General features: G+C 39.6%; 1 protein-coding gene across 1 annotated transcript in view; it reads right to left on the bottom strand.

Annotated features, from left to right (window-relative positions):
• Impg2 (interphotoreceptor matrix proteoglycan 2) overlaps window positions 1–12,908 on the bottom strand; it is a 57,799-nt gene that overhangs the window by 28,107 nt on the left and 16,784 nt on the right. The window contains exons 6-9 of the mRNA XM_035444531.1: window positions 11,482–11,531; window positions 9,671–9,738; window positions 4,534–4,695; window positions 1,569–1,627 (exon numbers count right to left, since the gene is read on the bottom strand). Of these exons, the coding sequence (XP_035300422.1) occupies window positions 1,569–1,627; window positions 4,534–4,695; window positions 9,671–9,738; window positions 11,482–11,531 (339 nt within the window). The remainder of the gene's footprint in view (window positions 1–1,568; window positions 1,628–4,533; window positions 4,696–9,670; window positions 9,739–11,481; window positions 11,532–12,908) is intronic.

Here is a 12,908-nt window from a genome sequence, read left to right on the forward strand (position 1 = left end):
ATCATCAGAGAACTTCAGTTGTTGGTATTAAAATCAGGAGAGATGGCTCAGTAGTTAAGAACAATTATACGAAGACCATCAGTAAAGGTAGACCAGCTAGCCTATGGTACATTACCCGGCTTTTAGTCCTTGTTTATTTTATATAACAGGCATCAAACAGAACTTCTTGGTCTGAAAAGATGCTTAGCAGTTAGGAATACTGGCTGCTCTTCCAGAGGACCCAGATTGGATCCCCAGCATCCACATGGCAGCTCACAACTGTCTGTAACTCTAGTCCCTGGGAACCTAACACCCTCTTCTAGCCTCTGGGAGGACTACACACATGTGGTGCAAAATACCCATATACACAAACTAATACAATATTTCTAAAAATAGAACTTCTCCTATGCCTGAAACTGTGCTAATACATTACAAAACTTAATTCACTTAACCCTCATGAAAATTCATTAAGGAGTGCTAATATCCACACTGCATATAAAGAGACTAAAGAATAAAGACACTATTAATTTACCCAAAATAATGCAAAAGCATTTTTAATAAAGCAGGACAAATGGGTAAATTTATTTTATGCAGATGAAAAGTCGAGATCTAGTAATCCACTCAAAACCATCCAGGCCAAGATGCACAGGCAGCATTCCTAGCTAGACAAGATGGCTCCAGTGGCCATGGTTGTGCCACAAGCTACCAAATGAGTGAGATCTTCAAAGGCCTTCATTCTGGTCATCGTGGATAAGCATATGTGATGGATTGTTGTAGCATGAATTCAAGTAGGTAGTATAATAGACATGGCACTAGGTAGACTCATGCCCTTGGGTTAGTAATTTCAATTTTCTCTGTTCTGGTTGTTTTTTGTTTTTTTTTAGCAGAAGAAAACTGGGCATCACACACACACACACACACACACACACACACACACACACACACACACACACACACACATTATAAATACTTGCTGTGATTGCTGCCCCACAAGTCCGGCTGAGAACATGGAGCACAGCCCCAACTTGTGTCCCTGTATCCAACAGCTGGGCAACAGCTATTGCCCAGCCCCCAAATGGAAGACTCACACATGGATGTTAAGAGCAAGCCCTGAAATTTGAGCTATTTCATTTCAAAATCTCTCCTCCACCCTCAGGTGACAGCTGCTTATCCACAGTGGGCTAGTTCATGCCTTTTAAACCTGTTTTTTTTTTCCTCTGGAAAAGGAGGGTTGGAAGTGTCTACCCTGAGGATTGACAGTTACCTCACTACAGCACTGAGACACCTCAGAGAAAGCCTGAGGTCAGTTCCAGTCTGACTCGAGGGTCTGATGCCAAATGAGAGAGAGCTGCATAGCTTGTCAGAATAACACCTAGGTTCTTACTGTGGTCCAACCACAGACTGAGCTACATCTCCATGGATACATTACTTTGACCCTCATTAATTCGGTTTCACTTGTACAAAACTAGTGTTAAAATGCTCATTGACCACAAATAACATTATCACAGCACTCCAATCATGTGCTGTTAGAATATATGTAATGAACTCAGGCTATTCCACACATGCATTCTTAGAATAAATCTCTTTACCTGAATTCAAGAACACGGATGCCCTTGTATCCTGGTAATCCAGTGAATGCGTTTTCAACCTGTTAAGAAAATAAAGATGATAACTATGAAGAACATGCAAAAGTATATTTCAAATGCTTGAAGAGCAGAACAAAAAGTACACTTGTATCTTACAATTATAAGAGCTTGTACGCTTAGAGCTTACAATGTTATAAAATAGTGCTTGTACGCTTAGAGCTTACAATGTTATAAAATAGAGCTTGTACGCTTAGAGCTTACAATGTTATAAAATAGAGCTTGTACGCTTAGAGCTTACAATGTTATAAAATAGTGCTTACCACAATACCATCATTATTTCTTTTTCATTTGATCTTTCATAATTTTAATGTGCTTCAATTTTATTTTTAATTTATAAAAAGCATACTTATTAGAGCAACATTTTCCTCCTTTTGTGTGAAATACTAAAAAACGTTCGTTTCAAAAGAAGCTATAATAGTACTTGTATAACAGCATTTTTAAATGTTACTGTTCCAGTTGGAAATCTGGCCTCGAAAGCACCCTGGCATAGTCAAGTGTCTGTTTTCTCTGAGTGTGAATGTGTCTGAGTGTGTCTGTTTCCTGTCCCCCACATCACAAGAGAACTAGGAATACACTCAGCATTCAGAAATGTCTACAAGGCCCACATTATCCCCCAGAACAGACTGGTTGTCACAAAATAGATTAAGAAGCAGTGGCCAGATAACTCTGCTTGCTAAAATATCAATTTATGAGTGTCACACCCATGAGAGCTGGCTTCAATACCAAGTCTTTAAAATGCAGCCCCATCCGTCCATATGAGCTCAGTGACTGAAGAAAGAAAAAGAATACCAGACTGGGAGTCTAAAAATAATTTAATTACATAAAAATATGTATTTAAACAAAATTAATATTTAATCCATAAAAATTCCCCAAAGGTGGCTCACCCACCTTTGGAACGCATCCTTTCTCAAAAATTAGGATGGAGAATGACTGAAGAAAACACTCAAAAGTCCATATACACACTCACACGTGTATGTACCCTACAAACAGGAACACACGCACGTGTGCTCACACAGATGTGTGTGTGCCTCATGCACAAGTGCACACACACACACACACACACACACACATACACACACACACACACACACACACACACACACACACACACAGTTCTGATTTTATGTTCTGCTCATTTAGAGGCCGAAATAAACATGAACAAGTTCTGGTCTCTTGAACCTCACCTAAAAGGCATGACCACAGGCAAACAGTGGACAGCAGCCTGCAGAAACATTGTACTGTGTCTGCCTTCCTTCCGCCCTCCCAGTTATCATACTATCCTGAGTCCTTTCTGTTGTACTTGGTCTGGCCACAGGTTTACAATTTTCTCTCTCTCTCTCTCTCTCTCTCTCTCTCTCTCTCTCTCTCTCTCTTATAAAAAAGTTATGGTGTCTGAACACACAAGAGCACACATACACAGCACAGACACACACAGAGAGAGACAGAGACAGAGACAGACAGCGACAGAGAGAGAGAGAGAGAGAGAGAAAGAGAGAGAGAGAGAGAGAGCACCTTCCACAAAAAGAAATGGTTATCATCAGAGCACATCACTCCAGGTCAGAAGGTGAAGGTGTACACGATACAGAGGTTAGCTAGCCAGAGGAAGAAGTGGGTGGCTCATGATTGGCCCAGACCATTCATCAGCCTCAAATTACCTCAGCTCAGTAGCCACGTATCTCATAAAGTCATTATTGACGGGACACCTTTCAGGGTGTTTATTAGATTTTCTCTAAATCTCCAGTCATGCCTGCACTTGTTTACTCAAACACTGAGGCATATTAAAGACTCCTTAACCCAGGCAGGAAGACCAGACAGCCAATTCAAGACTGTGTCTGATGCCAGGTGGCCACTGGCCTGGCTGACATTTCTCCTGCATACCATACAGCCTTGCAACTTGGCCGCACAGTTAGGAAAATGAATTGTCTGGCCTGCACTCCTCCCCATGTCTGATGGCTGCAATGATGCTATTTGGCTGACCAATGCATATTTTTATTTCCCATCTGGACACAATGACTAGGGAAGGAAATTAAGCTAAGGTAATGGAATTAACAAACTTGGTCAAGGAGAAACCAATCAAGTAGGAATGGAAAAGAAATAAACAGAAAAAAAAATGGTGTGCCCAGTTATCATGCCGAAGAGTAGATGGCATTCAGGGCGATGCTACATAAGAACAAAGACACGCTAGGAGGGCACCAGGTATGGCTAACGTTTAATAGAAGAATTCTGAGTTCAAACTCTATAGAGAATTCTTGCAGAGGGTAAGTGATGGTGTGGTTTAACAGGTGGCTATTTAGAAAAAAATCCCTTAAAAAGGAAAAAACCTCTCTCCAGAGCCAGAGGACAGAGACAGGGGATTGATTCCCCATACCCCTCTAGTGTTTCTCAACTTTCACACACTCACCTGTGAGTTAACTACAAAAAAGTGTCCACACTAAGAACAAAAAAGAGTAAAGATGAACTTTAAAGAATTAAGCTTATTGTTCTCGACAGGGAATAAAAGATATGCCATACATGGCTGTTCAGAGACATTCATTTCTCCAAACGTTGACAAGCTGAAATTAAACCACAGACTCTGTTCTTCCTTGGCTGTGGTGAGTTACAAAGAGCATCTACTTGTTAATGGGTAGAAAGATGTTGTTTCTAAGAAAGAGTTTACCTTTCTCTGAACTTTTCACAAAATTTTCTGAAGTGGTTAATTTGCAACCTAGTAGATGGTCAGTTTGAATCCTCAACTTACATTTAAGCAGTGTTGTGGTTATGAGAAACTTAAACCCCAATGAACAATCATGTTATCCAATCAAATGAACCACCCACATGGGTAATGCTTGTTTCCTATAATGCACATGTTTAAAACAAATAAATAAAAGTTTCTTTTTAAAACTTTAAAAAAAAACAAAAAATCACCCACCTCGGAAATGAACTCTTCAACAAGGAGTCGGTAGATGGCGCTAGAGGGATCACGCAGTTCTTCAGTGTATTGCTTCCCCAGAAGTTGGATGCTGAATTCAGCTATCTGTTCCACAGCAGGCTGTGTGGGCTCCTCTGTCACCGTCTCGATTTCATTACTGATCTGGATTTATAAAAAATACAAATACCAGTAATTATTCATTCAGTCAATAAATATTTACTTATTACCCTCAAAGTTCCAAACACTGCATCAAATGATGACTTTTTATATAGTATTCAATTTTATAATAAATTGAATAACCTTTAGGATTAAGTGAATGTTATAATCACTATATATTTGTATATTCTTTCAGCACACATTGACAAGAAAGAGCAAGAACATTTCTATAGGAAACTATCAAGATGAATAAGAAAATAGGTGACTATTCTATAATTTCATCAAAACATAGCTTACAGAGATGGTTCTTGAACATTTTGGTTCAAGAATCCCTTTAAACTCTTGAAAATAACTCAGCAACTCAAAAACGTTATTAATATTTATTATAAATCTAAATATTTACCAACAAAATTTCAAAGGATAAATTTGAAAAACATATACTAATTCATTAAAAAACAACAGATTAGTTGGGTATGGTGGTACATGCTTTTAGTTCCAGCACTGGGAGACAGAGGCAGGAAGATCTCTATGAGTTCAAGGACAGCCTGGTCTACATGGTGAGCTCTAAGCCAGCCAAGGCTACACAGTAACACCCTGTCTCAAAAGTAATAATAATAACAGAGTAAGCAAATTTAGTGCAAAAGCCAACAACACATGCTGTGAAGCTGAAAATAGTGGAAGACTGACATTGTTTATAATTTTACAAATTCTTGAATGTCTGGCTTAATACAAGATGGCTGAATTCTCATGTTTATTTCTGTATTCAATTAATCAAAATGTGTTATTTTAATGGAAGCAACATGAAGAAAATCTGGCCATAAAAATATGTATTAGGGAAAAAGGAACAGAGCAATAATCTTTTCAGATAACTTGGAATATTCTGTAATGACACAACACAAGCTTAAAGAGGTCATTTCTTAAACATTAATTGCCATTCGTCAAAACCCAACAAATTTTCTGTTGCATTCTGTGACATTAAAACCTAATTCTAGGCTGGGGAACACTTGACTAACATCTTCAAGGCCCTGGGTTCAATCCCAGAAACCACACACACACACACACACACACACACACACACACACACACACACAAGTACAAAACACAAAATCAAGAAGCTAGTGTGGTAGTTTAGATCTATATTCCCATAGTCAGAAGGCTGAGGTTGGAGAATGACCAAGAGTCAGCCTGGGCCTCATAGCAAGTTACATGAGCTTCAGAGTGAGGGCCCAAGATGCTGTCTCAAAAAGAAAAAAAGAAAGAATATTCCAGGTCTTCCAGTGGCCAAAGCTGATATAACTTGGGCAACAAAATTAATATTGAATATTAACCCAAATAACAAAATATCCATAAGTCCACTCATATGAATAAAAAAACTAAATAAATGAGTGTAGTAACGGTTTCTTTCGGAAGTTTACTTAATAAGTTTAGAAGGACTGAGGGAATTCTACCCTTACTTCTGGAACACTACTGTAATACTTGCTGTAAGCAGCACATTTAAATGAGCCCATTTACATCCACTGCCTCCATTGGACATTTAGAAACATGGGAAGGATACATGAGCAGCCTGGAGATGCTGAGCAAGCCCATGGCAGAGCTGAGACTAGAACATTCCTGTCTTTTCATTGTATCACCTTTCATCTGGTGGCTCACATAACAGACACCTATCAAGTTTCAGAACAGGAAATAACCTTGAACACCACCCCATTCCTTCTGGTGCTTGAATTCTCTCTACAACATCCCTGACAAAAGGCTGCTCATCTCAGCTTAAAGAGCTGTCATCAGAAACAGACATGTTTTTTAGAACAGGCTCTCACACTTCCAAAAGGCTGCCACAGCCGTCAAAGTCTTCCCAAACAAACCCAAACTGCCCCCCTGTAAGTTCCATTATTGAGAAAGGTTGTGTGCCCTGGCTCACAAGTAAACTACAGCCACAGAGGGTCTTGAACAGATGCCAGGAAGCTACCAAGCTTCTTCTGACTTGTCACTGCTCCTCTCCTCCTGACACTTCCAGTGACCTTAATTTTTACCTGAGAGTGTGACACCCATACATGAGTTCTAATTAAGATATGGTGGGACTATCACATACTTAAAGGAGATTCTACATTTTTATTAATGCAATCTAATTTTACACCACAGTTTATTGCATTGGGTGTTTTTCCAGTAAGTACATGCTATTGCTCAGTGATACTAAGACCACTACCGACAAAAGTTGTTAATTATGTGGAATTTTATACAAGACTGCCTCTTTGTTTTTTACATTTCTTCTCAGGGCTGGAGAGATGGATCAGAGCTAAGAGCATTTGCTGCTCTCGTAGAGAACTGGGGTTGGTTCCAGGCACCCATATTAAGCAACTCACAACCACTTGTAAGTCCAGTCCCAGGGGACCTGGTGTCTTTCTCTGGCTCCTCAGGCACCTTCACACACATGAACGCAAACCACACACACACACACAATTTTTAAAATAAATATATCTTTAAATTCCATCAGAGTAAACTGGACAGAGATTTCCAGTTCTAATATTTTTATTTAAAATATACTTACTAACCTTATCTCTGAAGAACACCTAAAATGCTGGTTGTTTTAATGTTTTGAAAACCTACCTGGTATTTAAGACAGTAAAAACAGAAAGAAAAAGACCAAGATGTCAAGATGCTAAAACAGAGATTAAAAGACACCAGGAAGACAATTTCACATAGACGATGTCAGCTTCTATGAAGCAGATGCTATTCCTCACTGCCTAAGCTGGAATTTTAAAGACCGCAAAGGTTAAAGTACCAGCAGGAAGCCCTGTCCTTGCTGAAAGGCAACTCCGAGATTTCCCCATAAAGCAGCAGTTCTTAAATCTCTGAGGACAATTTGACAACATATCAAACAAGACTAAAGGAAGAATTGATAGAGAGGAAGAACTGGAGTTTCAACAAAGAAATGAAAGTTATTAAAATAATGAAGAGCCATGATGGGAAAAGAGGCAATCAGACCTACAACGGATCGTGAGAGGTCATAGCTAAGACATTCTCAGAATTTACATTCAATATAATGCTCCCGACATTGACCCCAGACTGATGCCTGGGAGGCCAGCATGGGACTGATACAGACCCATGGATGTCTGAATGTGGATGTCAATGAGGAGGCCTTGGCACTCTATGGGGCCTCTGGTAGTAGATCAGTATTTATCCCTGGTATAAGAAAGGACTTTGGGAGCCCATCCCACATGGCGGGATGCTCTCTCAGCCCAGACACATGGGGGAGGGCCTAGGCCATGCCCAGGATAATATGACAGACTTTGGGGATCCCCATGGAGGGCCTTACCCTCCCTGGGGAGCAGAGGGGGAATGGGGTAGGGGGCTGGTGGGAGGTGGGGGAGGAGGGAAAGGAGAAGGGATTGACATGTGAAGCAGGCTTGTTTCTAATTTGAACTAATTAAAAAATATAATGCTCCACATTAAATAGATATAACAAATTCGAAACAAAATCAACAACTCATCTTTTTTGCCCTTTGCTTTCTTGCACTCTGCAGGCACGGTGTTTGTACAGGTGGAAGCCTGCGTAGCAAGTCTACAGGGGTCATTGTTCTAACCATGTGTGCTCACTTGAGGAGTCTGTGCTGTATCTTGGGAATTTAAGAGTATTTTAAACTTTTTATGATAGCTGTGTCCAATAAGGTGACAACCTGAGGTCACTGGTGTTGTTACTATAGCAATTCTATAGCACCATGAACCACACCCACATAAATAAGGTAGTAGACTTCCTGGATAAGTGTTCTGACTGTCCCAACACCAGCTTGCTCACCCTCTCCCCAGTCTAATACAGACGAAGGCCTGAATATTCTTCAAGTCTATGAAAGCTGAGAAGGGTACGGAAGCAGTGCAAGAAAGTTTGAAGCTAACAGAGGTTGATTTGTGAGCTTTAAGGCAAAAAGCCACATTTATAATAAAGAAAGGCAGGGTGTACACTTATTTAAGACAGTACGGGAGGTCTTAGCTACTGAAATGAAGCAAGAGAAGGAAAGAAAAGGTATCCAAGCTAGAGGGAAGGAAGGTAAGACACAGTATGTGATTACATATGATGTGGCTATATATGTGTATACAAACACTGAAGACACCTCAAAATAACTATTAGAACTCACAAGCAAATTCATTAATGTTATGGTCTACAAAATTAACAAACAAAAGCCGGAAATACTTTAATATTACTTTAATACTTTAATAATAACTGCAAAAGGCAGCTTTATTCTTAACAGTTACTAAAAATTAAAATTCTAAGGAATAAATTTGCTCAAGGAAGTGAAGGAGTTCTACAATGACATTATAAAATACCGAAGACAATGATGTACACATAAAGAGGGAAAATGTGCAATGTTCATGGAGTACAAGAATTAATATTGCTAAAATTCTGTACTACCCAAAGAAATTTCAGATTTAATACAATCTCTATCAAAATATTGAACTCCATCTCTTACTTCTGCATCTCTAGTGTTCCCTCCACTGAGCCATCTCCCAACCCAGATTTTAACACAACTTTTAATAAGATGCTTCCATCTGCCTGGACACGGTAGAATCCTTTACTTACCCTGTAATCTTTTGTCGTAGACCCTCATCTGTAAGTGCCTTTTAGTAGACAGGCTCTGTTAATCATGGTGTATTTAAAAGGAGTGATAACTTCCAGAATATTAAACTACATAAAATCCATTTTCTTTCTCTCTAAAGAGAAAGAAAGGCCCAATGTACCATTGATTAGAAGGCCACATATTTGTCACCATGAGAATTTCCCAGAAATCCTCTATCAAAAAAATTACCAATATGACAGGCCTATTCAGCTCTTCCAAGGAACATCAGATTTCTGAATGTACTGGATTTAGAAGTCATGATTTTTTTTTCAGAGCTGAGCACTGTGTGAAGGCCTGTGCAGCCTAGAAATGGAATAAACCCTGTTAACCCCCATCCTCCCTGTTAGAAAGTAACAAAACAGAGCTGGACTTACACTCTCCTCTGGTGACACCACACTGCTCTCTGAGGCCACCCCTGGATACAAAGCACTGGGAACAGCACCTAAGCAGAAAACAAGACCCACACGACATTAGTCCCTGAGTAAGCCAGAATTCATGTCAGGAATTAAAGACTTCCTTCAAAAGCCATTCTTACAAGACCTTCGCTTTTTTATGTTGAAGGGTTTTTAGTTAAAAACTTAAGAGACATTTGTAGAGGCTTCCTAGAATCTTAATAATTATGACTCACTAAACAAGTGCTGTTGGGGGTGGTTGGTTGTTTAATGTGCTAGGCTCTAATATAGATGCTAGGATATAAAAAGAAAGTTTCTATTTCTAAGGAGCTTTCTAGTTAGCAAAGGGAACAGACACTGAAGTGCATAACTATATTTGTGAAACTATAGCCTGGTCATTATTTAACAATCATCAAAACGGAGCCACATCATACTATTCTATTTTTGTGTGTGCTCAAAATTTCTAAGACAAAGAAGTTGATAGTTTTTATTAAAAATTCTAAGGGCTTGGGCTGGAGAGATGGCTCAGAGGTTAAGAGCACTGACTGCTCTTCCAGAGATCCTGAGTTCAATTCCCAGCAACCACACGGTGGCTCACAACCATCCATTATGAGATCTGGTGCCCTCTTCTGGTGTGCAGATATACATGGAAGCAGAATGTTGTATACATAATAAATAAATAAAATCTTTAAAAAAAAAAAGAGGAAAATGTCATAAAAAAAAAATGCTAAGGGCTTGAGTGTAGTCCTTGTGAGAGCATCTCCCTAGCATGAAAGATGCCTTTGGGTTCAACTCTAGCAAAAAGAAGAGAGAAAGAAGAGGAAGGAAGGAAGAAATTGGTGAAAGACAGAGGCGAGAGAGGAGACAGGAAGAGGCAAGAAGAGAAAGAGACTGACTAATTTACATGAAACACAGAACTTTGGGCTGGAGAGATGGATCAACAGTTAGAGTACTTCATGTTCTTCCAAAGGACCCTCGTTTGATTCTTATCACAGGTGTCAGGCAGCCTGTAACTCCAACTCTGACACTTTCTTTGGTGTGATGCCCTCTTCTGGCCTCCCCAAGCACATACTTATACACTGCATACAGACACAAAACACACACACACACACACACACACACACACACACACACACACACCAGAGAGAGACAGAGAGATACACACACAAGCAACAAAATTAAATTTAGAACACCTAAATTTAAAAAATAATGAAAATCTTTTCAACTTAAAATAAAGCAGCTCTCAAAGGATGCTGTACGCCCAGATGTGTCAGAAAATCCTAATACTGGGAAAGTCCAGGCCAAGTGACAACACAAAAGTTCTACCTTCAACTTAAGTGTCTGTGTTAAAATAATTCATGTGTCTGGGGAAGGGCCTAGGCCTGGCCCAGGATGATGTGGTAGACTTTGGGGAGCCCCTTTTGAGGGCCTTACCCTGCCTGGGGAGAGGAGGGGGGATGGCTAGGGGCAGGTAGGATGTTGGGGGAAGGGAAGGGAGAGGGAGAAGGGGTTGACATCTGAAGCAATCTTGTTCCTAATTTGAACTAATAAAATTTAAAAAAATAATAATTCATGTGTCACACTCGTGTTTTAAGCTGCATTCTGACTTGTAAAGTACTCACAGTATAATAGCATGAATTAAGTGAAAAATAATTGTTTTTTCCTTGAGCAATACACACACAAAAATAAACATTTTTAAAATGTGAGCTGAAAATCTATACTTGCTTGAAAACTTGTCTTAAGTCTTCAATAGCTAAGAAATAAAAGCGAATTGTAGGGGAAAAAAAGCATACCTGCCAATGTTGAGGTATCACCAACAGGAACTGGAGATGACAACTCAGGCCTAGGAGGGAAAAAATGCAGCTATTAAAAATTATAGAAACCTGGGAAAGTATTATAAAATTTGGAACTTGGGTTCTGTGGTGGTTTGAAAGAAAATGACCCCCAAAGGGAGAGGCACTATCAGGAGGTGTGACTTTCTTGAGTGTGGCCTCATAGGGGGAAGTGTATCACTGTGTGGGAGTGGGCTTTGAAGTCTCCTTTGCTCAAGCTACACTCAGTATGGTGCACAGTTCACCTCCTGTTGCCTGCAGACCAAGATGCAGAACTTTCAGCTCCTCCAGCACCATCTCTGTTTGCACGCCACCATGTGCCACCATGATGATAATGGACTGAACTTATGAACCGCAAGCCACCTCAATTAAATGTTTCCTTTATAAGAGTTGCCGTGGTCATGGTGTCTCTTCACAGCAATAGAAACCCTAAGACAGGTTCCCATAGAAATTCCTTAGATCACCAAATAAGGGTTCCCAAGCCAACATACCAAGTGGTAAAGTTAAAAAAAAAAAGTTATATTTATAATCATAAGTTATAAGTTATAGATATAACTTCATAATTTACTTATTTTGTACTTATTGATGCCTCATCAACAGCCACCCCCATATAAAGAACCTTCCTAGTTATAGATCATTGCCCATTTTCTTTTCCTTCAGGTAAATTTCATTATGTGAAACTATTTTATTTGCCGATTTATCTCTGTCTCCACACCCTTAATCCTCTAGAATGCATTGTCAGCATAGAAGCATTGCACTCGCTCAGTATTCAGATTAATGGAAGTTAAACAGCTAGAAACTCAGTTCCTTACTCCCAGCAGCTACACTCCAGGTATTCAGTGCTCACAGGTAGCTAATGGCCGTCACACTGGACAAGACAATGAAGGGCATTTGCACTACCACAGAAGGGTCTGTTTGCTCAACAGAATCACATTAAGAATCTAAAAAGTCCAGGCTCAGAACACAGTTCAGTGGAAGAACATACACCTAGTATGTATACGGCCCCAGACTTGATCCTAATCTCTCCAATTAAAGTAGGGGAGATAATGATGAAGAACTCCAGGAGATGAAGGACTTGCCTACCATATCCCTCTCCATCTCCAATGTCAAAAAAAAAAAAAAAAAAAAAAAAAACCTTTAAAAAGACATTTTGCATGATTGGGATGTAGTTCAATTGGTTGAGTGCTTGCCTAGCATGCTTGAAGGCCTGGGCTCACTCTCTAGCACTACATTAACTAGGCATGGTGGTTCCTGCCTGCAATTGAAGCATTTAATGTAAGATTTAAAGGGGCATTCGTATAAACCATAGTAAGTAAGAGACATTTGTGATTGAAGCTAGAATAGGAAGGTAAAGCAAAGGCATGCTCTCGATACACTTAGGAACTCAT

This window comes from Cricetulus griseus, chromosome 4, assembly GCF_003668045.3.
Source record: "Cricetulus griseus strain 17A/GY chromosome 4, alternate assembly CriGri-PICRH-1.0, whole genome shotgun sequence".
Classification (NCBI taxonomy): Eukaryota; Metazoa; Chordata; class Mammalia; order Rodentia; family Cricetidae; genus Cricetulus; species Cricetulus griseus.